The following is a 27,967-nucleotide window of genomic DNA, read 5'->3' as shown; positions in this document are numbered from 1 at the left end:
ATTTTTTCTTTGAAATGCCTATTAACATTACTAGCAAGTGAGGATAGTTCCTAAGTTTTATTTTCACTCAAAGGAAGCTCCTTTTCTAATCAGATGTAATTCAAAGTTATTTGTGATTTTCATTACAAACCCATTTGTGATATCCTTTAGCTTTATGGTGCTTCTTTCCTCCTGGGAGAAGGCTGCAGTAAAATACACAAGATCTTTCTTTGAAAGAGAGTAGCAGCCCTTCTGTTAAACTTTGCTTGCAGGTGAGATGGATGTGCAGTATCCAGGGCCCGCTGGCCCACAGTGGACACCAGCCTGGAGACAGAGACAGATTTAAAGCGAATTAGATGAAAATGACCCTCTGATTTTCACTGCCCCCTTCCCTTGCCTTCCCCTGTCACCTTCCATTGTCTGCAGTGGCTCAAGAGTTTCTGAAGCAGTAAACAAATGGACATGTTAGGACCCAAAATGACCACAGCTTGATAGGCTTGTTTGACAGAGGGGTTAATTTTGAGTACATCCCTTAAAAAGGTGAATAATTACTAAGAACTTTTGTGACACAGTGACATGATTTTGCAGTATATGCCGGAGATCTAGGAGAGATAGATGGTTATTATTGGGTCAGAGAGTTTCAAACCTGAAAGAATCCACAGAGATAAGCTAGCTTCTTGATTCTGTAGATGAAGTAAACAACCTAGCATGGCTGGCACACAGCAGACAGGTTGGAAGGAGCAGAGAACCTGGAGGCCCCTGGGGAAAAACTGACTGTGTTGGTAGTGACTGCAGGGCTTCAAGCAAGCCTCCTGGCCTCTCTGGCCTCAGAGCTCTGAGTGAAGAGGCCTTCATGTTTCTTTCTGGAATGACAGCTTCCCCATACCCCTCTTTTTCTCTTAAAAACATGCATATTTTATAGTAGATATGTTTTCTTTAAATTACAGTAAAACCTCTTAGGGGATATGATATATATTATACAGCTCATAAATTAAAACAGATACAATGTAGTAATGCCTTACACTTTTGCATTTTTGTGTGTGTTTATAGTTCTGTGGGGGAAGCATCTTCAAAACTATCAGTTGGCCTGCTAAAACTGAAGTACAATGCATAATTCTGAAGAAAATATTCATTCTTGATTTGTGTAGTTTTGATGTCTTTAGCTTGAATAAATTGTACCCATGTTACCGAAAATAATGTTGAGCAATATACACTGCAAATTGCATAGATATCTGAACTCAAATTTGTACAATTCCCAAGATACCATTTTGGACAAAGACATTTGCTAGCTGGCCATCAGTTTTGTTTTGATGTCCTTTGCTCATACTGGGAATGTCAGACTGACAGAGTCTTACTAGTGGCTTAAGTGAGATAGAATTCCCTGTTTTTAAATCATGTGTTAGCTTTCAAAGGAGCTTCTGTAATTTTACAATGGAACCTTTTGTGAACTTGTTACCAAATAATCAGAGAATATTCAGGAACAAATCTGCCACATGCCTCTGTGCAGGAATAAAAAGTTGAAACCACATATAAGCAGGACTCTGTCTACCACACAACTGGATCTGCTTAAATTTGGGTGCTTTATAAGTCTACTTGGGAGTTGCAAACTTATAAATAACCTTGCAATTGGTTAAAACCATATTAAAACCATATGAACAAAACAGAAAGTGTTCTGCTCCAGGATGTCAGTCAGCACTAAGACCCAGAGAAACATAATTGAATTCAGCGGCTCCTAAAGCTTACATGGTCTCCTGTCTTTAGGACTAATGGTGCCATATCACTTGGCATATGACAGTCGATGGCATGAATCTAAGCATGTTGTAGGAGATGCATGGGATGCTGTTGTTGCCAGAACAGTAGAGACAGAACTTTTCAGGCTTGGTGACCCTACACATCCTTGGGAAAAGCTTGTCATACATCATTTGAGAGTGTCTCTGAAAGCCCCATAAAACATATTCGCAAGAAGTTGTGCTGACAGTAGTTCACTGCGTCAAGCACGTGCTGCATGATGCTTCTCTGCTTGCAGGGCCCAGTACTATTGAGGCAGAGGGAGGCATGACACACTTTCCCTTCCCAAGCAGCCTATGGTCCAGGGGTTACAAAAACCAACTGAGCACCCCAGGAAATCTGAACAGCTCATCTCACCCTTATGACTATGATTCCTCTTTTTGAGTTTGAATCTTGTGGGTTTTGGCAACCTTTGATGAATCATTGTAAACCTTCCTTCTCTCTAGGGGGAAATGTTCATCTTTGAGGAATTATTCATAGATAGTTGGTAGTTAAGTGATAGATTGTAGGTAGGTAGATAGGTAGATGGCTGATAAGTGGTAGGTAGATGATTGATAGATGTATGGTAGATAGACTATAGAAAGGCAGGTAACTAGGTAGTAATTGGGTGACAGGATAGGCAGCTGGAGAGAGAATTATCAACAGTGAACTGCTGCCCAGTTCTGATCGCAAGTGCTTTGGAAGAATCGTTGCTGAGGTTAAAGATTTCTCTCCATCTTGCTTTTAGATTATGTGATAAACTGCCCAGTGACAAGAAAGCTTTTGTGAGATAAGAAGCAAAAGCTGCCATTCTAACAGTTTGTTATCTATCACAGCTACCTCAGACTGGGGGGGGGGGGGCTCAGACAACTTAGATTTTTTTTTAATCTTAGAAAATTCTAGATCAAGATGCCAGTGAGGCTGTCTTCCCCCCCCCCGCCCCCCGCCCCCCCCCCCCCCGCCCCAAGGCCTCTGTCCTTGGCTTCTACATCTGCCCTTCTTGTTCTCACACGGTCTTTCTTCAGTCTGTATACACTTGTGTCCAAATTCCTTCTTAGTATACCTTGTCATAATGTAGTAATGCTGACTGTAAGAGCCTCATCGAACTCAGTTACAACTATGGCTGTCCTTAGAAAACAGTGGTGAGGCATAAGAATATCTTTATATTTTTAACCATTAAACTGTGGTGAGATAAATTTCATAACTCTAAAATATGATTACTGTATCACCTCCCAATCCATAAAATGGGTAAGCAAATGCTGGTGCCATGGGATTATAGTGATTAAATAAAAGGTTGTATGTGTGAGTGCTTTTCCAGAAAGACAGAGACTGAGGTGGGGGTAGAGTAATAAACTCTCAGATAAAGGACTAGATGAGAGAGTATATGTGTGAATTCTTTGCAAAAAGAAAAAGAAGAAGGAAAGAAAGGAAAACAAATTAGTAAAATATAACAGTTAAAGACATTATTACTACATATTCTAAGCTAAACATTAACAGCATTATCTAAAACTATCTATTCTCCTGCATTAATAGATGACCTATACAAGTAGAGATGCATTCCTGTTACCTTGACTAAGCATCTCAGAACTAAATTTAGGCCTTAGTTCGAGAAATCATGTGGTAGCCAGATCTTACTTCCATTTTTAAGCACGCAAAGGATCTTGCCACCTGCATGGTGAACAGCAAGCATCGACATAGCTTGCCTGACCGGCTGTGCTGTAACTCTCTCCCTGATCAACTTCATCTCCTACTCAGTGTGCATTTTCTATTTGGATGCTGTACAGCTTCTTTGAGTTTTCTGAATGTAGAATTCCAAATCTTATACTTTTTCCTAAAACGCCATTCTCTTCCTAGACGGCATTATAATTAAGCCAACTGAAGCATTTCTTCTTGACAAAATCTGTTGTTGACTTCTTTTTGCATTCCTTTTTCTTCTGCCACCAAGACCATAGGGCATACATATTACAACTGTCTTATGGGTGTGTTCCTGTGGCTCCTCAGCTGGCTCTAAAGATGTAATGTCTGCCTTGTTGGCTTTATATCAGATTAGGCACGCCAGCTACTAAATCCTGCTAAAATAACCTCCCTTTCTTCTTTTATTTTGGTTTTACTTTTAAACAAAATGAAATTATTTTTCAGAATTTTTACAAAAGCAATTAAATATATTTAAGTGTTTATATGTAGATATATTTAATATTAAAAGATAGATAAATGCAAATTAAGGTATGTAAATCAGTTGAACAATAGAATAACCTTCTAGCCAGGGCTGGGCTCCTGCTAGGAAGTGGGAATTCTACCTTACTCTAATCCTGTGTCAAGACTTTGCATGATTTCTTTCCAGCTTCTGGCTATTATAAATAAGGCTGCTATGAACATAGTGGAGCACGTGTCCTTCTTACCAGTTGGGGCATCTTCTGGATATATGCCCAGGAGAGGTAATAGCCAGAAGCTGGAAAGAACCCAGATGCCCCTCAACAGAGGAATGGATACAGAAAATGTGGTACATCTACACAATGGAGTACTACTCAGCTATTAAAAAGAATGAATTTATGAAATTCCTAGCCAAATGGATGGACCTGGAGGGCATCATCCTGAGTGAGGTAACACATTCACAAAGGAACTCACACAATATGTACTCACTGATAAGTGGATATTAGCCCAAAACCTAGGATACCCAAGATATAAGATACAATTTCCTAAACACATGAAACTCAAGAAAAATGAAGACTGAAGTGTGGACACTATGCCCCTCCTTAGAAGTGGGAACAAAACACCCTTGGAAGGAGTTACAGAGACAAAGTTTGGAGCTGAGATGAAAGGATGGACCATGTAGAGTCTGCCTTATCCAGGGATCCACCCCATAATCAGCATCCAAACGCTGACACCATTGCATACACTAGCAAGATTTTATTGAAAGGACCCAGATGTAGCTGTCTCTTGTGAGACTATGCCGGGGCCTAGCAAACACAGAAGTGGATGCCCACAGTCAGCTAATGGATGGATCACAGGGCTCCCAATGGAGGAGCTAGAGAAAGTACCCAAGGAGCTAAAGGGATCTGCAACCCTATAGGTGGATCAACATTATGAACTAACCAGTACCCCGGAGCTCTTGACTCTAGCTGCATATGTATCAAAAGATGGCCTAGTCGGCCATCACTGGAAAGAGAGGCCCATTGGACACACAAACTTTATATGCCCCAGAACAAGGGAACCCCAGGGCCAAAAAGGGGGAGTGGGCGGGTAGGGGAGTGGGGGTGGGTGGGTATGGGGGACTTTTGGTATAGCATTGGAAATGTAAATGAGCTAAATACCTAATAAATAATGGAAAGAAAAAAAAAAAAAAAGACTTTGCATGAACAATTTTCCCTGCAATCTCAACTCTTCCCAAACATTCCGCTTACACTGCTTAGCTGTCTACTATTGGTAATTTTCCTTTGTTAAAACATGTCTATTTCTAATGACAGATGGAAGAATGAGCACTTAAGCAAAGTCAGGTTAATTTCAGTTTAATTCCTCTTTAGAAATGAGAGGACAGAGGGCCATGTACTAATCGCCTTGGTACAAATTCTCATTGGAGAGACTTCTGTTCTAACAAGTTGGTCAGAACGTGCCCTCTTTCTTCTTGTCCTCCAATAGGTGTCTCTGTGCTCTGGAGCAAACACAATCAGAAAACTCAGGGATTAATTCATTCATGAGTACTAGCACAGTGTTGCTGTTAAGGATGCATTAGGAGCTAGATAAGCTAAAAATGTTAGCTAACAAAATATTATTGGACTCCAGAGGTCAATGGTGGGCTTCATCTCTCCTAGTCAGTGGCTTAATTATCACCAATACTGACTCTGGAAGCATTGAAGTGGCCCTAAGAATGTGACTTCCACTGCTTGTAATGCTTCTTCCTCTAAAAATTCACCTTCTAACATGTCAAGCCTACATTTCATTTGTATGTATGTATGTATGTATGTATGTATGTATGTATGTATGTATGTATGAGTTGTACCATATGAGTGGAGATGCCTACAGAAGCCAGAGGATGTCATATCCCTGGAACTAGAGGTTTTGAGCTGCTGATATGGGCGATGGGAACCCAACTCAAATCCTCTGCAAGAGCAGTAAGTGTTCATACTCACTGAGTCATTTTCTCCAGCCCCAAACATATTTCTGACCATTAAATTACTAAATGCAAACTATAGGATATAAAATAAAATGATAGAATATTTATGGTAAGTCAATCATAGGATTGTGTGTACGTGGTTGAGAATATCTTCTGAGAATCAAATCATAAAAAGGTATGTCCAGGGCAGGCCATAGTGGGTCAGAGAATCACTGTATGTTGTATTTGTCTTGCTTAAAAAACAAAATAAAATAAAACTTTATTTTGGAATATGTACTGATTTAAGCCAAATGTCTTTGATAGGGAATATCTTCTGTTGTCAGTATTTGACAGAGTTTGCAAAGATGCCTTCATTTACCTGTGGAAAGTCCAAGTTAGATTTATATTAAGCTGTATAATCAAATACGTTTTTCTGTTTTCTTTAAAAATTCTTTATCTTCCCCCTTCAGGAATATTTCAGGTTCCTATCAAGCTTTGTTTGTTTAGATTCTTTTCTTCAAGAACTCTCATCAGTACAGTGCAAAGTGTGTTGAGTCTAGGTATCTCAGTCACAAAACTTGACTGTTGGAAAGTTAGTAGTCCTTCTCCTTCTAGCCACTCCCTTGTGTGTGGTCTTATGAGATGAACTGCTGTGTAAGATCTATAGCAAGGCCTAAGATAGAATCCCAACTTATAAAATCCTTTGATCTTGATGATAGAGAGTCAGCAATGTCCGTGAACCAAACCCTTATTGTTGAACATAGTGCGATGAAAACTAGGGGCTAATTATGTAGTCAAGACTTAGAATTTGGGCATATTGGAAAATGAGTTGATTAAACAGGATATAGAATACAGAGAAAATGTGGGTTTTTCAATATGAATAGAACTTGGCAAAAAGGCAGAGAAGAAGCATGTCCCAGAGACTGTGAGGAAGGCAGGATTGTCCAGAGATGAGCCACTGTTTGTCCCTAGCAGAAGATGCCTGGGGGGAGGGGTTTTGTTTGTTTGTTGTTTGTTTGTTTGTTTTTTCAATTTTTGGACTTGAAAAGGCATGTGGGCAGCAGTGAATGAAGTACCTTGCAAGCCAGGGTTTGACCAAAATGCAGTGGAAAATAGGAGTGATAGACGATTCTGACCTAGACACTTGGAATGACCTAAGTTGAGGAGGCAGTGGGAACAGTAGACCAGAGAAGAGAGTGATCAGGGCCTGCTAGGAGGCTGTTGTAGACAGTGAAGGCTGTAGGGCAGAAGGCTTACACTATGCTAAAGATGACAGGATGTCCTTGAGGTGAGGACAAAAGACTTTCTGAAAGGAAAAGCAGCCAGCCCAGGTGGTTGAGTGGACAAGAGTTAAGAAGGAAGTGAGATTGAAACTATTAGCAAGTTAGCACCTGTGTAAATAAAGGTCAGGAAGTGTGCTGGGTAAGGAGAGTGGTCATATTTAGTTTTGGATGCTGTGTTCCCATATTGAAGAGCTAGTGCAATATAAAAGTGAAATCAAATGTCTAGAAATGATTGAGCTTGGAACTGGGACGAAGATGGAAAGATGTTATAACTACACATAGCTGGACTTCAAGGGTTGACATTATCTCAGAATACTGCAATACCTGTGTTTTGGGAGGGCACAAAATGATTGATGAGCTGTGGTGTTAACCTTTATTGCAAATCTGAACGGTTTTAAAACGTTTTAAATATTTAAATGCTCATTTGGCTATGTAACAACAAAATTCTTATTTACATAAAAAAGAATCATGTCAGATTCCCCATGCAAGAGATTGGTGCTACTAATTCCACAGTTATATGGGCGCAGAATTTTCTATTTACTATCTCATACATATGTGTGTGTGTAGAATATTTGTCAATTAGTTAATAACACACATTTAAGTTTATTTAAGAAAGTTGGTGTTGAACAAATCCTAACTATCACATATTTAAATGTAAAAATAACCCAATATAATTATTTTTTACCTTTAAAAACTACAGTATAGTTAATAACACCCTAACCTATAGCTGTTTGCCTTGTGACACCACACTCAGACAATCTGTACAAATGGGCTTTTGAATAAAGGTAGGTAAAGTGACTCTCTTTTAGACCACCAGAGTAAAGTACATGGTACCATTGTCTACACAGGTCTAAAATAAAATATATCCATTTGTAAAGTGACTAACAAAGGCTCTCTGAGCATTTGCCATTTTCCCTCTCGATTGTAGGGAAGGGACTGCCTTGAAGGATTCAAGGCACACACAGTACAGGCTGGCCACCCTTGGTGACCCAGAGGGAAGGTGAGGCACAGAGTTACATTTCATATGTTAGTTTTCTGGGGACAGCTACAATCTGTCATCCTGCATATGGTTTGAAAGTGGCTTGTCTCTTTGGCAAGCAAACTGTTATTTAAGTACACCATCCACTCTACTACTGAAACGGTTTTGCCAAACTTATCCAAGTAGTCTCACATGCTTAAAGATGGTATAAATATCATTTATTGCCAGCAGTTTTCTCAGACTCCATGGAATGTCTTCCTGCTGCCTGATCTAAGTGTCCCAGTTTACATTATGGCCTTTACTGCCTCTGTTTGATGGAGTGATCAGTAAAAATTTAATGACACTATAAAATAATAAAAATGTCATTAATTTACCACGGATCTTGGATGCAGTGGTTGTAAAGTTACATTAATAAACAGAATATTTTTTACAACAAAAAGCATTGTTACGTGGGAACATATAAATAACACACATAAATTTAAGAGCAATTTTACTGTGAGCACACACATTATTATGGAATAGCCAATAAGTGTATAAAACACAGTATATAAAATTTTATTAAAATATACTGTGCCCATCAAAAATTCAGCTTTTATCTAAGTGCAAAGAAAAGCCATTATTGTGTGCTTACTGTTTCATCTCTGTGCCTTCCCCAGATCACAGTCTCACGTTTGTTGCCCGGAAGCTGACTTCCTTGCCTAAACTAGAACAAACCCCTGGTCTTGTATTTACCCCCAAACTCATTCTCTCTCCACTGGTGCCAAGATGTAACTGATCAATCTTGTCACGGTAGGCAGGGAAAAGTTGCTAATTTAATGCAAAGTTAAAAATAATGCCAGAGGAGCTGAGTGGTTTGTTCAGTGACTCTGGAAATAAGGGCTAATAATCAGAGTCTGTCTGTCAGCACTGAGGCCACCTCATCATTGACTCGGATAACACGTGGATATGATGGATGCTACCATCTTGTGGCTTATAACATTTTACATTCATCAGCTCTCACTAACGGGGGCTTTATCATTTAAATATCTATATTTAATATGCAACATCTACCTCATACATCATAATTTCAAAGCACTTAGAGAGCCAACAGTCCCTACAACACAGCAGAGCTGATGTTTCATTTTTTTCCAGTAACTTTCACCTTGCCTGCGTGTTTGGGACTGACAATGCATCCGTGAGTGTCCGCTCATGGGGCAGCATGGAGAATATGTTCTATTATCAATATAAAGACCAGGGGGAGTTTGGAGTGGGCATGGGGCTAAGCTTACACTGAGGAATTTTGCTCCTGTCTCTACATTATCCTACTTGGAAGCTATGTATATTGGGAGGGCTAGTTCAAGGGCTCGGTATGGGTTATTTGCGGTGTAAGCATGTAAGGACATGCACTCCATTGTCTATATTCCATACAGGCACCCGCCCATTGGTGTTTAAAAGCCAGAGACATGACTTCTTACACTGAAGCATCTCCATACTCTCCCCATGCCTATATCTATGTCCTGTGTTTAAGAGGCTCATGTTCAACATACTGGTAAATCTATGCTTAGCTCACCTGAACAGACCTAACTGGTAGACGTCGGGCCCTCCTGTGTTAGGGTTCTGTGCTGGCAAATAAATATTCTGAGCTATTCTTTGAAGAAAAGAAGGGAAATCTTCTGGGAGACTGAATAGAAATTTATATGAAAGGGCTTGGCTTTGCAGGGTCTGGCTTTAATCTCAAACACAGTGCTTAATATTATCAAATTGAAAATGCAACCCACTGCCCCCAACACTTTTATCGTGGATTTATTTTCTGCCTATTTAACCAGTATTTCATGGGACGCTCTTCCTTGTCTTCCAGTCTGTCAAAATATTGATATTTTACAGGGAAAGTGTCTTTGCAGAAGAATTTTTTTTCAGTGAAGTCAGAAAAATTGTCTGACTTCAAAGACACTGTGAATGTGTTGCGGACGTCCTAGATGTTTTTTGTTATGATTAAAACAAGCTGATACTACTGCATTGCGAGCACACTTCACTTTTAGGAAAGAAAAGATATTATCATCATGTAAGCTTTGTTGTCTTGGGGCTTTTACAAAGCATGGCATGTAATCTCCCCTCTTCTTCTTCGCTGTCAAAATACTGATACTCTTTCAGGAACTTTTTTTTTTTAACTGAGAATATTTTCTAGGAAAATCAAAGAGAATTAATGACTAGAAAGATCCCTGGAATATGCATATTGATAGGTGGGTTTTAGAGAAAGTTGCTCTACCCCCACCTGCCTCAAAAATGCAGTGAAAGGTTGTTCTTCAGAGAAGAAGGGAGGACTCTGGGCCCATCACAGGGACAGTCACATGCAAATGTGCCAGCAGTGGCGGAAGCCAAGGTCTAAGGTGGCTTTCCAGGGCTTGTCCCTTTGACTCTTTCTCTTTGCATCATCAGGGATCCAAAGTACTACTCAGAAATAGAAGAAGCAGACTGGTGGTCAGCAGCTGTCTTCCCTGACCACGTGTGGCTCTGGCGCAACTTAGCTGTGGAGGCTCTATGCTGTGCACTGCATCTGGCTTAGTTTGTTCCCCTGCAGCCATGCTTTCACTCGAGAAGGTCCTGGGGAGCCATATTCCCTTTGGTTTTGATTTTCTGTCTGTCTTTTATACCTGTTGTAGTTCAGAGGTTTCCCCACACCCTGCTGTTGAAGCTAGTGGGTTGGTGTTACGCATTTAGAGAAACGATGGCGATGGCTAGGTGATTGTGTTTTGTTGCAAAGCTTTCCCAGAAACAGTGCAAGATTAAAGCAGGGCTTGTGCTGTGTTTTCTTCCAATGAAGATTTCAACGCAGTCTCTGATGAAGGGGAACTGGAAGACTTACTGCAACAATTTGACTGATGGGAATTAATTATAGAAATATAATGATATTCAAAAATAATCGTATTAGAAAGCACAAACGCAGTGAGGCTGTACAAATGAGGCACATCCTCTATCAAGTAATTGTATGTTTGCTCCTTCAGAATATTTCCAAGTTTCTAAACATCTTACGGAACAGAACGCTCGGCATGTTTCCATCAGATGCCGAACATGCTCGATGCAGAACTAGGTCATTGAACAATAGACTGAAGAGCAATCAGCACTCCACTGCTGCATAATGCATTAGTATAACATGCAGAAACCATTCCCCGAGCTGCAAGCTGCTATTCATGTCTGTACATTCAAGCCGACATGACATTTAATATCGTTTCCTAGTAATGAACAACAAGGCTTCATTCATTCATAAGGATAACACAAAGCCAAGTGTGAGTCTAGAGACTAAGCATGGAGAAGGAGGTGAGAATAGGGTTGTTGTGCTCAGTTTGTACAGATCATTCCACTCCATTTAGGATGACCGGTGAGCCCCAGCCACTGATCTGAGGGGGGCAGGGCTTCTTCTATTTTGTTACCCCAAACTCCTGCTCTTACAGGAACTGGTAAACAAGCAAACACCTTTGGGGTTCTCTCCTAAAGAAGCAGGGGTTTTGCTTCCTGGGGCTTTTTTTTGGGGGGGGGTTGTTTTTGTTTTTGTTTGTGTGTTTTGATTTTTTTGTTTTTTACTAGGTGCACTCTTCAGTTCCTAGGAATTTACAGTTGAAACACTTGCTCCAAGCAAAGGAACAGTGCCACTGTCCACTCTACCAACTTTGACACATTCAAATCCTGGTCCACATAGTTCTAATTTGTACTTTATCAGGATTTACTGATCAAAATCATGATCTCTAGAAGGAAAGGTTGTTCTCCGTTTAGCTTAGCCGTAGGTTCTAAGAACTTTCTTAAGTTTTTGCACATCTGGCCCCTCTCTCCATTGTATTTCTTGTAGATTCCAGAAGCAAATCCAACAGAAGGGACAGGACAGGCAGAATAGCTCTGGCACGTTCTCTGTCATGTTGTCCCTTAGTGTGTATTATAGTTGAGGGCTCTGAGACACTGCTGGATTCTCTATTACTGAACACAAGCAATCCAAGTACCTCAAGATGTTATTTTAAAGTTTTAGTGAAAAATCCTTCTACATTTCCTTAAACAGATCTCTGTGTATCATCACGTACTTCCCTTTCCTTCCAGGTTCAGCCTTCTTGACTCCTAGATCACCTGGTTCATCAGTGACAGCTCAGCCGTCAGCCATCTCAGAGCATGCATGGGTCGGACATGATGTTTCTAAAGCCACACTGTGCCCATTAAGCAACTACTGAAGCTCAAAACTAAAACAGGTCTCTGGCTATCCTTTCTCCTAGGAAAGAACACGCTTTGAGAACCTGGGTCCCCAATTAACAGGAAAGTCAAGTGAAGATGGAAAACTGGGCCCGGGTGTCATCGATCTCACTCGGCCAGAGGACGCAGAAGGTGAGTGGCTTTTCCCTAGGTTATGTTTCTGCTAATCTGTACGCTTATGAACATGAGTGACTTAGGCACGGGATCCTTATGACCATTCTTGGATGTCACTATTTGGATTTTCTAGGCAAAAATGAAATGTTGGTCCTCAATGTGTATTATAGTTGAGACACTGCTGGATTCTCTATTACTGAACACAAGCAATGCAAGTACCTCAAGATGTTATTTTAAAGTTTTAGTGAAAAATCCTTCTACATTTCCTTAAACAGATCTCTGTGTATCATCACCTACTTAACTGGCTTCTTGTTAAGAAAAATAAGAAACATAATTTTGAAAAGTCTTCTTTGTAAAGAAGACCTCTTTAAAAAAAAAAAAAAAAACTAGACCAAGTAATTCCTAGGCACAGTCAAACTTGGGACTAACAGACAGATTCAGCAGACCCCGACTGACTGCTTAGGAAAGACCTAGCTCCAGACCTGTGCACGAGCCACGGCTGAAGCCTGTTCAGCGTCTGTTAGAGAGAGCAGCCTCCCTCTCAGGATGTCTACCTGCAGCTCTCTATGCCCATCCTCGTTGCTTCCTGTTTGTTTGTCTTAAATGCACCAAGCACCCGTCAGCAAAAATCGTTCCCCAGAGGCCGGGTACAATTTATAGGTTAGGTCAGCACTTTGCCAGCAGTGTGGCCTGGTTATTTACTGTGTCATCACAGAGTGGGGACCGGCTTTCCCGTTAGCTGTTTCTTTGGCAGCATCCATCCCGCCAGTCAGGGAAGATTAATTTGCTCTCTTAAGAGTAACAGGATCCTTTATGCATCGCAGATCCTAGTGAACATCCTTTTTTTAGCTTGAAGGGAAATGTCTCGCTAGTTCCCCATGTGCTGGCAGGGTTTCTCCCAGGACCCTGATCCTTTAAAAACACACAAAGATAGTTCTTAGCAACAGCAGAACTGGACCTCCCCTGGCAGCTTGGAAGCCCGGGTATGAACACTGACATGGGTGGTGTCAGACAGGAGCAAGGCTTCCCAGCTTCCAGAAAGCATGGTTTCTGTGTTAGTTGGAGATACTAATTCTTGAAGGTGGTCCTGGGTGAATAGGGTCAACATAAATTCTGAGTGGTATATACATGAACTTGTGTGCTTGTGTGATAGAGAGGGAGACAGGAGAGGAAGCAACACAGAGGAGGGAAAGGGACAAGAGAAGGAAAGGGGCTGAGGAAAAGGAAGAAGAGCAGGAAGTAAGGGATTAAAAGGCTTAAAGACCAGGACTCTACCTGCTCTCCTCCATGACGAGTGTGTATCAAGGGCACACTGACATTGTCATAGGCACACAGACAGCAGGCTTTCACTGGCAAGGGCTGAGATGCTTCTGTCTAGCCAGACAAATGGTTGGCATGGTTAACAGGGTGACCAGCACAGACATGGAAGTTGGCATGGTAGTCTGCAAAGAAGTGTTTTAGATCGGGCCCATCTCGGTGTCCCTGAGAAGTCCTACTGTAGAGTTCCTAAGCCTTTGGCTTTATAAAGTGAGCTAGACTATCTCCAGCACTCGGGGGGCAGGGAGGGGGGTACGACTGTTCATTTGGCTATGGACCAGGAGTTGCGGAGCTGTCATCTGACCCTTGCTCGGCCAGCACTTTCATTTGATTTCTTAACTATGTATTAGCTATAATTATAGTGAGTTGCCTCTCAGTAATGCTGCTAATCAATTTGATGTGATTGTGTGAATGGAACTATTGGCCATTATAAAAAGATTAAAAACCTTAACAGCAAAGAAAAATCTACAGAAGAGTTGAGGAAATTCCACTCAGTCTGCACATTGTCTAGATCCAAGTACATTTTCCTAATTACCTTTTTTTCTTTTTATATGCCAGAGGATCTATTATTTTCACATCCTTTTCTCATATAATTGTTAGATATTCTTTGAGGAAGTTATTATTATTATTATTATTATTATTATTATTATTATTAATGATTTCCCTACCTCAGCCTCCCAAATACTGTCTATATTCTATAACACCTAGCTAGTATTATTTTTCCCATTTTATAGGTTAAAAGACTGAGGCTTAAATTTCTAAATAACTTGCTATAGGTTCAATGCCAGTAATGATAGAACTAAAACTGGATGGAAGGTTCAGGTTCTGGCTTCCAGACTATACCTCTGTATAGCCGGAGAATTGGAATATCTTCAGTTTTCTCAACAAGCTTCTTGTGACCTTCCTCAGTATGGGCCATTTCCTTTCCCCTAAATATAGCTGGTCATGCCATACATCAGTTCTCATGTTTCCCCATCACACAGAGCAGCATGCTGATGAGTGTAACAGTAGACAGGTTGTAGTGGCCCAGGAGCTTACGGAGCGTGTGAAAACCTCCCTTCAGAAGCTTGCCCAGAGTTGCCATTGAGACCTCATGTGCCTCTGGGGGGACTGTGAGTTCATGAATGGAGTCGAGTTACCTGAACTAATATGGACAGCAGTGCAGTGCCTTTGTGAGGACTTCTGAGATGGGCAGCAGCCTTCTGCTGACTCCAGCTTCGTTCCTGGCATCTGTTCAAGACTGCGCTGATTGCAAATCCTGCTGGAGTTACAGTTCATATTAAAGTCAGGAGAGTTAGCATGTACACATAGTATTCTCTCTCCTCTGCTTCATACTCCCCTCAGCATGAAGATTAGACAAGGGCTGGAGTGTCAAGGTAACAACAACCAAGTGTACTTACACAGCCACTAAGCCCATGGTTCAACAAAACAAACAAACAGCCAACATTGCTTGAGTGCCTGTGGTGTGCCAGTCCCCTGAACTAGACCCTGGTTAAGTCATGGGAAGTTAAGACAGTGATGTCCTTCAGCAGCTAGGGCTTATGATCTAGTGAGGAAATACAAGATTCAAAGGCAAGTCTGTGCATACAAGTGGTACCTTATCATCACTGAGAACAGGACCTTAAGAGTAAGATTTCTTGGTTCCCCTACCAAGTACCCAGAGAGCAAACTTTTTAAATAGGCTGAGCTGAAAGGTGAGCTATGCCTCCTTCTGTGCATGCACAGTCATCTCCAAGTTTCCTCTCGCTGTGGAACAGCCATCTCAAAGGGCTGTCCTCTTCTTGCATGTCTCACTCCTCCTGTGAGACGTCTTAAGTACAAAAGTAAGTCAATCAGAAGACAGGCCCTGCCTGGACATACTTCCCAGGACTGTGCCTGCCAGCCATGAAAAGGATGGCATTTCTTAGAAGCAGCTTAAAGGCCTGCTTCCCACTCCGGGCGTGGAGGCAACGGGGAAAGGTCGCCCCAAAAGGCAGCTGTGCCCGTGTATTAACCACTCATCAAAATCAAATGACAAAACCATAAGCAAGGCAAACAGAAATTAGAAATATAAAAGGCAAATGTCTTCAAAATTTTATTTTTAAAGTCCAGCTGTTATCTGGCTTGGATGTGACAAGACAGCATTTCTTGTTCGCCATGGTATTTATAAAGCTACGGTTTCACTGGCGCTGGGGACTTGGGAAGCCTGGTTAAGGCCCTGTTATGTTTAGAAGCCGATGAAGATTTGACTTGTATTGAGTTCGCACAAGATTTTAACATTCCTTTAGTACACATAAGAATGGGAGGGTTTGGTTAGTTGGGTTTTGTGACCTTTTATTAAAAATGACAATCTGACAAACAGCTGTCAGACTGTTTGTAGACTCTGTGTGGCGTTTCCCCTTTCTGGGCTCTTTGTAGGCCAGAGTTCCTTCTTATCCCAGGCCTGCTGATTTCAAAGTTACATTGTGCAGCAGAAAGGTTCCTGGCTTGGTTATTGGGAGGCTTGGATTAAAGCTCCTTTGCTCAATGACCGACCCACTGGCAATTGGTGCCCGATGCCCCTGCACAAGTGTCTTTGTCTTTTAAAGGAGGCGTGTTGGATTTGATTGTCTCCAAAGTTTCTTCCGCTTCCATGCTTGGTGTAAGGTTCTTTGGAAAGCACAGAGTCTGTTTCTGGTCAGAAAAAGGATATATCCGCACCAAGTTCAGTCGGTTCCATTTAGGTTTCTGTTTTCAGAGAAATAAGAGAACGGTGCCTTCAAGGATTCATTTCTGCCACTTGCTCAAGTGAGCGTGCATGTTCTTTGTGCTTTACTGTTTATTAATGCAAACAGAACGTCTGCAGTATTTGTTACCTTCCACAGATGAGTTTCTTCTCCCAGAGACTGTCCTCTACCTCTTACCCCTCCCTCCCCTCCTCTATCTCTGTCTAGCTCCTCCCTCCTTCCCTTCCTCCCTCCCTCTCAGTTTCCCTCTTAAACCTGTGGTAATTCACTGCTTTGCAGTATGTTTTGTATAAGAAATTGCTATGGTGTAGCCTTGGAGGGATCTGTCCCTCACTCTCATGTGGAGAGCAGTGGAATACGTGCCTGTCTTTAGGGACAAGCTCTGAAAGCGATTATCTTTAGCTGAGTTTTGAAACTTGAAATTGGCATTAGACCAGTGTGCTACTCTGTGTTTTAGATACTCATCCGGATTTGATGGGAGTGGACGCTTCCATCCCAGGGGCTCCTGCATAGGCCTAAGGCTCCCAGAAGCTCTCTGCAGCTTCATACGTGGGGAACTGGATTACAACAAAGTTACTTTTCTTAAAGCAACTTCTCACCATCGTCATCTTCTCCCCCATCTTTCTTTTGGCACCTCTGGTTGCCTCTGAGTCTTTTATCTTAGGTCAGTTGTATTTATCATCGGCTTAAGCTCACTGTTTATAAATTAGAAGACTGTGGGGTTGCCTTCTTGTCTTTCAAAGTGTGCCAGTTAGTATTCGAATCTTTCCTTGGCAGCCCCACCTCCCCTTGGGCCATCCTCTGAAGTCCCTGACACTTTGTCCTTTCTCTTATCTTCTCTGGATCATTATTCCCACAGGGAAGGAAGTTTGCTGCTGTGAGCCAGGAGTCATTGGAGGCAGCAGAAGAAGCTGGCCTAACCTGAGGTGGCATTCAAATGCTAGGGCTACTTGTGCCTTGGAGTGTGAGGTCACTGATTCGAGCCCATTGGAGTGGTGATGCTTTATCTTTCAACACCAGATCCTCAGATCTGGAACAAAGAAGGGGACCTACCCCTGCAGTTTCAGCCGAGCTGTCCCTTCTCTGGTTCCCAGGAAACGGAGGCTTCACCTTGTTCAGATGTTCGAGAGTGATGAGAACTGACTTGTTCTTAAAAGGCTTGCTATCATTTTTCTCAGTTCTCTTTTAACTTCTGCACAAAGGGTCCAGTTTGACTTCTGGACTCTGGAAAAGTAAAACAGGATTGTGCTAGGTGCCGCACTCCCTCCCCTTCACCCTCCACTTCAAGAAGTAGAAGATTCCCATCCCTATTGTTTCCTTCTAGAAAGTAATGTTGTCTCCCAGCTTTTCCTAACCTGTGAGTGCGGAGGTAGATGCAGAGCAGGTTCTAAGCTTTCCTCAGGCCCCACTGTCACCCAAGAAAACTCACAAGACTTTACTGTCACCTGAGAATGCCACAAAACTTTGGTTGGGTGTTTTGTATACCCATATAGGTGCATAAAAGAGCTCTATGAATCATTTATTTATAGTAAATCATAAAATATACCTTAAAACAATTCTTTGGCATAAATACAGTTTTACCATTTATTAAAAACAAAGCAAATTTTCAGCTGCAGGAGTTATGGCACCTTCAGCATTTTTCAGAGTTGATTGACACTTGGATTTTATAATTATCAATGTGGAGACTCCCCTTCATCTATATACATTGTACAAAATGGCACAGGTGTGTTTAGGTCCATCTAAGAAATGATTGGAAATTATCCTGAATCAAGCTAAAATTTAGTGATTTGTATGAAACTCAAGTCATCATCCAAATGGCAAATTTTAAAACCAAACATTCTAATGCAATACAACCCAGAGACTCACTGTCTGATGCTAACATAGTGACAGATGATGGTAGGAAGATAATAAAAATCTTTGTTTTCTATGAGAAAGCCATTATGTTTCCATACGAACATAAAACTGTAAGTTCACTGACAACAGCGTGATTCACAGCATGCAGTAATCTCAGACCCTAGCAGAAGTGTGAAGGCAGCACTCTGAGCTGCCAGAGCTGTGGTGTCCATTACAGGCTCAGGCAGACAGCCTGTGTTCGGAGCGCAGGCTGCAGTGAGGCCACACAGTGCAGCACAGGTAGGCGCTTCCAGAGACACTGCTGATCCATCATGTGCTTGATTTTGAATTAAGTTTTGGTCACTGTGTGTATTCAGGGACCTTTTGCTGTTGCCACCCTACTCCCAACTTCTATGTTAGGCTAGATCGCCTTGTGTAGGTGTTGAGCCACAGTTTAAGAAGTAGTGGTCTTATTTAGATAGTTCCTAGTGTTGCTGTTGCTTTCTTTAACTCTCTAATTATACTGCCTTGTAATTGGACTCATTTGCCCTTAATGCAGCCAGAATGCAGCGAGTACCAATTAGGGACCATGTGGTCTTGTCATTGGTCTGTTGGTCTGTTTTTGCCATAGTGAAGATTGAGCACAGAGCCTTGCCCATACTAGGCAAGGGATCTACCACTAAGCTATAACTCAGGCCTAGTGTAATCCTTTAGATAAATGAGTTTTTTAGTAGAAATATTCCAGAGCTTGCTTGTCTTTTCTTAGAAGGGTATCAATCTGTTAGAATATGTACCAGGAATAAAGGGTGAAGAATTATATCCATAAGCAGAAAAGACTAGAGTAAATCAGAAGGACTATTACCCAAGGCTGTGTGTCAGGGTTAGGCATCTGGCCCTCTATCGCTTCCTGTAGCAACATATCCAGACATCCCAGAGACCCTCCTGAGACACTCTAGACAGAAGAACCTGGAAGAACCAATAGGCAAGTGTCTATAGCCAGGTAAGGAAGTGGGAGAAGCCTGAGACATGGTAGATATGAGAAATAGCTGCGCAGGCTAGAAGAGCAACAGAGTTCACAGAGCCCTTGGCTCTGGGCTGTTGTATGAGTATCACAAAAATGTATTTTACTGTGGATATAAACTGTTTTAGAGGCTCCTGTGCTGCAGCTTATATCAGCTCTATATATAAAGTGCAGGGCTCTTAAACAAGCAAATAAACTTCTCTTACAGAAATATATTTGCTGTGTCTTAAAAGCTCCCAAATAACTTTTAATGTTGGGAGAAAACAATTTCCATTGAACTCTTCAAATGATAGATAGGCCTGTTGGGGCAAGAGAGTGAAATGTCAAGGGTTTTGTGAAGCTGCATCCTGAATACTGCATAAGAAGAACTCAGCCTGCTTCATATAGTGTCAGGGCTTGAAAGTCCAGCCAAAGGCCCATCCATCTGTGAGGTACTGAGTCCTGCCCAGTGGCTAGTTTCTTTGGAGACTGTACTGAAAAGATCCAGTGATAGTGTGTATGACACACACACACACACACACACACACACACACACACACACAAAACTGCTCCTCAGAAAGAATGTTCTTATACCGAGGGAGATATGTCTGTCTATACTATTGCTATATTACAGAGTGGTCCCCAACTCTACAGCAACCAAATGACCAGGATTAATAACTCCTACCTTGAAAACCAGACTGCCAATCAGACTGCTTCTCTAGCCATGGGCCTGTCGACTTCATGTAAACCAATCTACTGGAGTGAGCATGCACACAGAGCTCTATGTAACACATGCACAGACTATTTAGCTTTTGATATGCTATCATTGTCTAGGTACCAGTCCCAAAACTTCCCTCTCCTGGCAGCAACAGCCCCTTGGCTTTCCATATGCAGACTTAACATTTGGCCCAAGCTTAGGCTGGTAGAAATCAAGGCATGAAGTCAATTCTGAATGTTCTTGAAATTTCTCTGCTTAAGATCAGGATTAAACTTGAAACTGACATTGTAGCCTAATTGGCTGTTTTTCTTCCCATAAGTACATACCTGTGATCCTCGGACTTAAGAGGCAAAAGCATGAGGATTGGCTGTTTAAGGTTATCCCCAGCTACTTAGTGAGTTTAAGGTCAACTTGGGTGACCTGAGATACTATCTCCAAAGAATAAGAAGATGGAAGAGGAGGAGGAGAAGGAGGAGGAAAAAAAAGAGAAAAGAAAAAGAAAAAAGGGAAGAAAAGATAAGAAAAAGAGAAAGAGAAAAGAGGAAAAGAAGAGAAAGGAAGAGGGAGAGAAAGAGAAAGAGAAAGAAAAAAGAAAGAGGAAGAGGAAGGGGAAGAGGAAGAGAGAGAGAGAGAGAGAGGGAGAGAGAGAGAGAGAGAGAGAGAGAGAGAGAGAGAGAGAGAGAGAGAGAGAGAGAGAGAAGGTCCCATTTTGTGGTTTTATGAGTTTGTGCATGCATCAGTTTACATATTTTACACACACCATAAAACACTGGCAACAGCATTCAGAATTAATACTCGCAAGAAGCTCAGACCCTCTTATCCTCCTTCCACGGTTGTCCTGGAAGTGGCAAGATAGCAGACGAGAACTTCTCAGTATGGCAAGTCAATAGAAGTAGCAAAAGGCAAAATGACAGTGTGCGGATCCCAAACAATTGTAGGTATATGTTTTTTTTTTTTCATCACAGCTCTTCTTACAAGACACAAAACAGTATATAAGAAATCAAAGGGGGGCCAGGCAGTGGTGGCCCATGCCTTTAATCCCAGCATTTGGGAGGCAGAGGCAGGCAGATTTCTGAGTCTGAGGCCTGCCTGGTCTGCAAAGTGAGTTCCAGGACAGCCAGGGCTACACAGAGAAACCCTGTCTCAAAAAAGAAGAAAAGAAGAAGAAGAAGAAGAAGAAGAAGAAGAAGAAGAAGAAGAAGAAGAAGAAGAAGAAGAAGAAGAAGAAGAAGAAGAAGAAGAAGGAAGAAGGAAGAAGGAAGAAGGAAGAAGGAAGAAGGAAGAAGGAAGAAGGAAGAAGAAGAAGAAGAAGAAGAAGAAGAAGAAGAAGAAAGAAAAGAAGAAGAAGAAGAAGAAGAAGAAGAAGAAGAAGAAGAAGAAGAAGAAGAAGAAGAAAGAAAAGAAGAAGAAGAAAAAGAAAGAAAAGAAGAAGAAGAAGAAGAAGAAAGAAAAGAAGAAGAAGAAGAAGAAAGAAAAGAAGAAGAAGAAAGAAAAGAAGAAAGAAAAGAAGAAGAAAGAAAAGAAGAAGAAGAAAGAAAAGAAGAAGAAGAAAGAAAAGAAGAAGAAGAAAGAAAAGAAGAAGAAAGAAAAGAAGAAGAAGAAAGAAAAGAAGAAGAAGAAAGAAAAGAAGAAGAAGAAGAAGAAGAAGAGGAAGAAGAAGAAGAAGAGGAAGAAGAAGAAGAAGAGGAAGAAGAAGAAAGAAGAAGAAGAAAGAAGAAGAAGAAGAAGAAAGAAGAAGAAGAAGAAAGAAGAAGAAAGAAGAAGAAAGAAGAAGAAAGAAGAAGAAGAAGAAGAAGAAAAGAAGAAGAAGAAGAAAAGAAAGAAGAAGAAAAGAAGAAGAAGAAGAAGAAGAAGAAAAGAAGAAGAAGAAGAAGAAGAAGAAGAAGAAGAAGACCAACCAACCAATAAACAAACAAACAAACAAAAAAACCAAAGAAATCAATGGGGGACTTACTTAGAGTCTAACTGCAGAAACGCTCAGATGCCAGGGAAACACACAGACTTGTCTCTAAAATCCCTCCTGTGAAAGATAGCTCTGTTCTCCACTGTGCCCTCTGTGTTTCAGCATTTCTGGCATAGCTGGTTTTGCTGGACCCTGGGGTGAGCTATGGCTAGGACACCATGCACTCACTGCATTTGGAGTAAGTGGGCACATGGAATTGGTGATGTGAACAAATGAGGTTGAACGTCAGGTTAGAGGTAGGCGTAAGACACAGGATACCTCCTACTGGAACCCAGAGTTCTGCCAGTCTTCCAAAAGAGTAACAGTCCTTTAATCTGTGTTCAAGGAGTGATTGCAAGATGGAGATGCCTTTGTAGGAAAGTAGAGAACTGGGATTTGTAGCATGAAAACAGTGTGTAGGAACCAGGTAGTGCAGTGTTCAAAAAAACCAATGCTTCCAGTAGGGCAACAAGAGACAGCGCTGGAGCTGTACAGAGAAGCTAGCCTGCTGCTCTGGAGGTTGAGATTCATCTATAGGCACAGGGACAGGGCAGGACATTGGAGGGGCTTGGATAGAGAAGTGGCCTGGACAGAGTGAATGTGTGATGCTCCACTCCGCCTGAAATGAGAGAGTGGAATTTCTGTGCAGGTTAAAGCATTCAAACCTGGAAAGTAAATCTGAATCAGAAGGCTAGATTTTAAAGTGCTCTGGCAGGGACCTGGAGGGGCTGAGACAATCAGCAAGTAATGTCTTGTTTGTAAGTGTTTCTTTGCCTTGGTTTATGCTTCATTTCATATAGAGTCTGTGGTAGGAACAAGGGCTAGGTGAAGCCAGGAGCTGCTGCGCGCGTGAATTATTTAGTCTACCAGCTTTCAGCAGCCTCTGTGTCCTCCATGGGCCTCTGCTCGTACCAGGCTGGTTCCCCTGACATCCTCAGAAGACAAAACCTGTTATTGTCTTATTTCATCCCCAGAGGTCTCCAGTGCAGACTTAAACGTTGCTTTTCACCTGGCCACACCGGCACATGAGCCCTCCCGAGCTACATCTCACATACAGATTAAGTGGAATACTCCGTGCTTTGTGCCACTTTCAGATCATTAAAATACAGGAACTCAGAAGCCATCCCAGCTGCTGCGGGAATCTGTAGCTGAAACAAGCTGAAGGACTCTGTTCAGCTATCTGTACAAAGTAAATATAATGAGAATTAAAAAAAAAAATTAAACCAAAACCGAGAGCAGGAGACTGCAGGGCCTCTGGTGAGAACTCCCTTCATTTTGTAAAGCCATGGGCCACATGCACCAGCTCACCACAAAGTCATTAAGCCTTTTCAAACTCAGATGAGAAACATTAACAAATACCACAAAGGGCTTTAGTGTGGCCCCTTTGTCCTCACTTGTGGCACGTTATAACTCCTACACCACTCTGCTCTGTGTTTGTTTAAAGCTGCCTCCGTCAGGCGGGGCCTAAAAGAACAAAAGACATCTTGAGCAATCCTTAGCAGGAAATGGGCTAATCTAAACATGGTTTGTGACACTTTAAGTAGAATAGAAAGCAGAGGGATTGATTAGCCATTAATGTCCAATTGGCTCCATATGGATGTTGCAGTACTAAAGCCTTTTCCAGGGCAGTAGCAGAGTTATTGAATTAGAGTCTATGTTTCCTCAGAGCTGACCTTAGGGAGTTCCCTTTTGGTTCTTCTTGTTAATCTTTTCCAAAGAAGACAGTTTCTAATAGAAAAACAGAACAGTGCTGTCTACAGTAATGCTCTCATAACCCTGAAATCAGGAGATGCCTTGGTGTAACACTTCTAATCCCTGCTGTCATTTCAGTTCTCGATGCTTTCTGCAAGTGTGCTTGCATCTTCAGTGTGGGGGTGCCAAGGTGGGCAGCATTTCAGACCACAGTAAAGGGCATGAACTTCATAGCATGCAACAGACTTCTAGGATGTGCTAAGCTGGGCAAGGAAGAGCATCCTTATAGGGAGAAACTTACATTCCAGTTAGAGAATGGTGGCTCTGAAATTCCATTTTCTCAAATCTCCCATGGTGACTTAGGAACTTTGGCCTAGGGAAATTGTGCTAGGCTGAGAGTTGGCAGACACAAGGCCTAGGTGTGGCTCTGCTCCCTGATAGTATGATAGAGACTGGTTAGCACAGAGAGTGTTCACAGAATCTGGAAGCCTTGGTCTAAAGGCTGTCTACCCTCATACCCATTTCAGGGTATTGTGAGGAGAACTGAGATCATGTATTTAGTTAAAGCACTTTGTAGATATTGTTTGGAGTACAATTACATAGCACATCTGGTGTGCTTCCTGAAACATGACCTCTGGCTTAGTCTATTAAAAAGCTAAGTTGCTTCCCAAAGGATCATTTTGGAATGGCAATTAATTAACTGTTTCCAGAGTATTCAGTGAAATGTTTATTTGTTTGTATGCTACATATGACTACCCACCTACCATTATGATTTATCTACTGTCTCTTTGGTTTAGACAGAGTCTATAGATGAAGGAAATGCAGGGTATTTGTTATAGTGGACTTATAGAATCCTGGGATGAAAACAGGTATATGAAACTTAGGCAGATGACACAGGCACCCCATCCTTCTCATTTGCACTGTTGGTTCTTAGTTATTTACCAATCTTTAGCTCAGAAGAGCCAGTCATATATCCACCACATGTGCCTTCCTCAAGTCAGTTCCCCAGTGTTGCTCATCTGCCCAGCTAGGGCCTGCCCTTGAGCTCAGCAGTGAAGCACGTTGCCTAGTCTGTGCAAGGCGGGTCGGTTTCCAACACTGCCAAAGTAAACAGACGAACACATCTAGCTGATGGTTTATAAAGGAGGCAGGGATAAGCCATGCCCTGCTGGCCTGGCCGTCTATGTCTCAGACATGAGGAGCATGTTGCTTCGCTGATGATGGAGGCTTTCTCCGGCACAGAATGGGTTTTCTACTAAGTTAATCATGAGGACAGCCAGCTCCTTCCCCCCCTTTTACTTTCTTTCTTTGTTTTAAACAAGAAGAAATCAAAATTTAACTTTAATCAGCATTCTTGTAATGAAAGTAAGTTAACATTCTGACCATAAGCAGGAACAGAAGCTACCAAAGGGCTCTCCTGATTGGACAAAGCTAAAACCACCAACAATAGTGAGCTGAATCTCTAAGACAGCCATTTGGATTTGGTGAGATGAGCACGGTGAATAAATTGAATGTGATTTATAACTCCTCTTTCCTGATAGTCCATGTCCCTCCCAGAATTCCTTTCTCATGCCCCTCCCAGAATTTCTCATTTACATTTTTACTTCGAGTGTGCTTGTTTTTATTATCCCTACTAACTACATAAGAGACTAGCACATGCATCAGGTAATTGTAAAGCCCCATAGAGAGGAACAATCATTTTAGTGATGGCAAAGCAGTCTGAAATGCTGTGAGTGTGCACTGTCCTCTGGAGCCACCTACTGCAGGTGCTGCCCAGTTACTCAAAAGCAACCAATGACAGCTTTTTCTCCCTTCCTAATTTTCTCCCTTCCTGATTTTTGTTTTGTTTCTCTCCTCTCCTCCCCTCCCCTCCCCTCCCCTCCCTTCCCCTCCCCTCCCCTCCCCTCTCCTCCCCTTCTCTCCTCTCCTGCCCTCCCCTCATCCCCTCCCCTTCCCTCCCCTTCTCTCCCCTCCCCTCCCCCCTCCCCTCCCCTCCCGTCCCCTCCCCCCCCTCTCTCTCTTTCTTTCTTTCTTTCTTTCTTTCTTTCTTTCTTTCTTTCTTTCTTTCTTTCTTTCTTTTTGACCAACAACATCTTTGAATTAATCATGACCTGAGAACACCACACATTCCTCAGGGCTCCTGAGGAAAATGTTCAGAAAAAGTCGTTTTGTAAGTTGGTTGGCTTTTCATTTTAAAATTTTATTGCTTTTATTTTTAATTAAGTAGATTTTAAAGCATTTTTCTTTGGGGAGTATCTTGTAGTATGCATACTTTATCCATTTTCCAACTATTTCAAGTTTTGTCTATTATTACTAGGACTTCTATGATATTCTTATATCCATCTATTTTTAGACAGAAATTTTCATTTATTTTAGAGAGGCACTTGGAGTGAAACTGCTGTATTATAGGATAAACTGCCAGGAAATTATTTACTGTTTCCCATTTCTGCTAGTTGGCCCCAAGCTTGCCAACACTTCATTTCTATGCCATTGTAACAAATGTGAAATGGGATCCCATTGTGGTTTTAATTTGTACTTTTCTTGTAATTAATTATGCAGAATAGCTTTTCCTGCCTTCATTGGCTATATCTTCTTCTATAAACTGTTTGTCTTCTCCCCTTTTAAAAATTGCATGTTTACTTTTATCCATTTGTTTTTAAGGCATGAAAGGTTGGTTTTGCCTCAGAGTCAGAGGGTGCAGGTGACAGGGAAGGAATGACAGCAGAGGGTGAGGGGCTGGTCAGGGTGTCTGCTGTGAGAAAGGGAGCTGTGAGCCTCCTAGCTTTGTTGTTTCTGTAGCTGTTATTTATCTCTTCTAGATTGAAAGTCTTACCAAACGAATGCACTGACTCATTGCCCCAGCCTGCTCTTACACTTGGGCATCTATTTGTGTATTTTGTGTGTTCTGAGACAGTGTCTCACTCACTCCGTTGCTTGGGCTGACATGGAACACATTATGTAGCTTCTGCAGGCCTGGCATTCCTGATGAGCCTCCTTCCACAGCCTCCTGTGAGTGTTAGGGTTACAGGCATTCACCCATAGCTGGCCCATTTTCAGCAATGACTCCTGATGAACGGCCCTTTTATTTTGATGCAGCTCAATTTGTTATTTTTCTTATGAGCTGAGAGCTGTATATGCCATCTCAAGATTCTCAAAACTCCAAAGTCACTTTAAAATATTGCTATTTATTTTGTATGGAGTGTTATGATCTTACTTTAGATTTCCAGTCATAACTCATCTCAAATTAACTGTTGTGTGGGATGAGAGGTCAAAGGTCACTCTTTTCAGGGTATTTATTCCCGGGCTTAGTCCTAGTTGTAGAAAGACCGTCAGGTCTTTTAGTTTTGTCAACCCTGCATTGCTCCTGCTCTACTTTTTATATGAATTGAGAAATCCCATGTCAGTTCCTTTGAGGAATAAGTAAATTCGGGAAGAACCAATAAGTTAACAGTTGACTTTATGTTTCACAGACATGGTGCATTCTGATTTCCGTAGGGTTTCTAAAAGTCTATGCACAGTGCTTTCCATGTAGATGTCTTGGACACGCTCTAGTTAAATTTAGTAGTTTATTGTCTAATATCATTATTCACATAAAAGTGTGTTTGTTTGCTTTGAAACAGGGTCTCACTGTGTAACTATAGCTAGCCTATTCTCAAACTCAAACAGATCCACCTATGTCCTTTATTCTGAAATTAAAGGCATTTGTCACTAGACCTGATTCAAAACTTTTTCTAATGATTTTGATTGTTTACTGCCAATGCATATATATATATGTTTGATTTCTGTGTTATTTAATATCACAATACTGAAATTTTTCACTTATTCTAGTCATTGACTTTGTAGATACTTTATATATATATATATATATATATATATATATTTTGCAAAAATGGTACTACCTATGAACAGATAGTAGCATGTGCTGTATCTGTGTGCTTCCATTGCATGTTGACTAATGATAGAGAGCAGAGGCTGTTCAGTGGGATCTTAGCTATAAATTTCCTAATGTATTGAACAGAATAAGAATACTCCCCTACCCACCCACTCCCACTTCTTGGCCCTGGCATTCCCCTGTACTGGGGCATATAAAGTTTGCAATACCAAGGGACCTCTCTTCCCAATGATGGCCGACTAGGCCATTTTCTGCTACATATGCAGCTAAAGACAAGAGCTCCCGGGTACTGGTTAGTTCATATTGTTGTTCCACCTATAGGGTTGCAGTTCCCTTTAGCTCCTTGGGTAATTTCTCTAGCTCCTCCATTGGGGGCCCCATGTTCCATTGAATAGCTGACTGTGAGCATCCACTTCTGTGTTTGCCAGGCACTGGCATAGCCTCACA

At 41.6% G+C, this 27,967-nt stretch overlaps 1 protein-coding gene and 1 long non-coding RNA gene across 52 annotated transcripts in view; one reads left to right on the top strand and one right to left on the bottom strand.

The window, feature by feature from the left end:
• Positions 1–27,967, top strand: part of Sox6 (SRY (sex determining region Y)-box 6) — a 569,905-nt gene that overhangs the window by 515,677 nt on the left and 26,261 nt on the right. For all 51 annotated transcript variants that reach the window (XM_030242289.1, XM_017322068.2, XM_030242296.1 and 48 more), the window contains one exon: positions 12,331–12,439. In XM_030242289.1, the coding sequence (XP_030098149.1) occupies positions 12,331–12,439 (109 nt within the window). The remainder of the gene's footprint in view (positions 1–12,330; positions 12,440–27,967) is intronic.
• Gm51455 lies at positions 75–27,460 on the bottom strand. The gene is made up of 3 exons (XR_003946667.1): positions 21,949–27,460; positions 14,878–14,999; positions 75–303 (listed from the first exon to the last, which is right to left on the bottom strand). It is a non-coding gene; the product is annotated as a predicted gene, 51455 (long non-coding RNA).

This window comes from Mus musculus, chromosome 7 (assembly GCF_000001635.26).
Source record: "Mus musculus strain C57BL/6J chromosome 7, GRCm38.p6 C57BL/6J".
Classification (NCBI taxonomy): Eukaryota; Metazoa; Chordata; class Mammalia; order Rodentia; family Muridae; genus Mus; species Mus musculus.
Note: the sequence above shows the minus strand (reverse complement) of the source record. Positions and strands in the feature narration are given on the sequence as shown.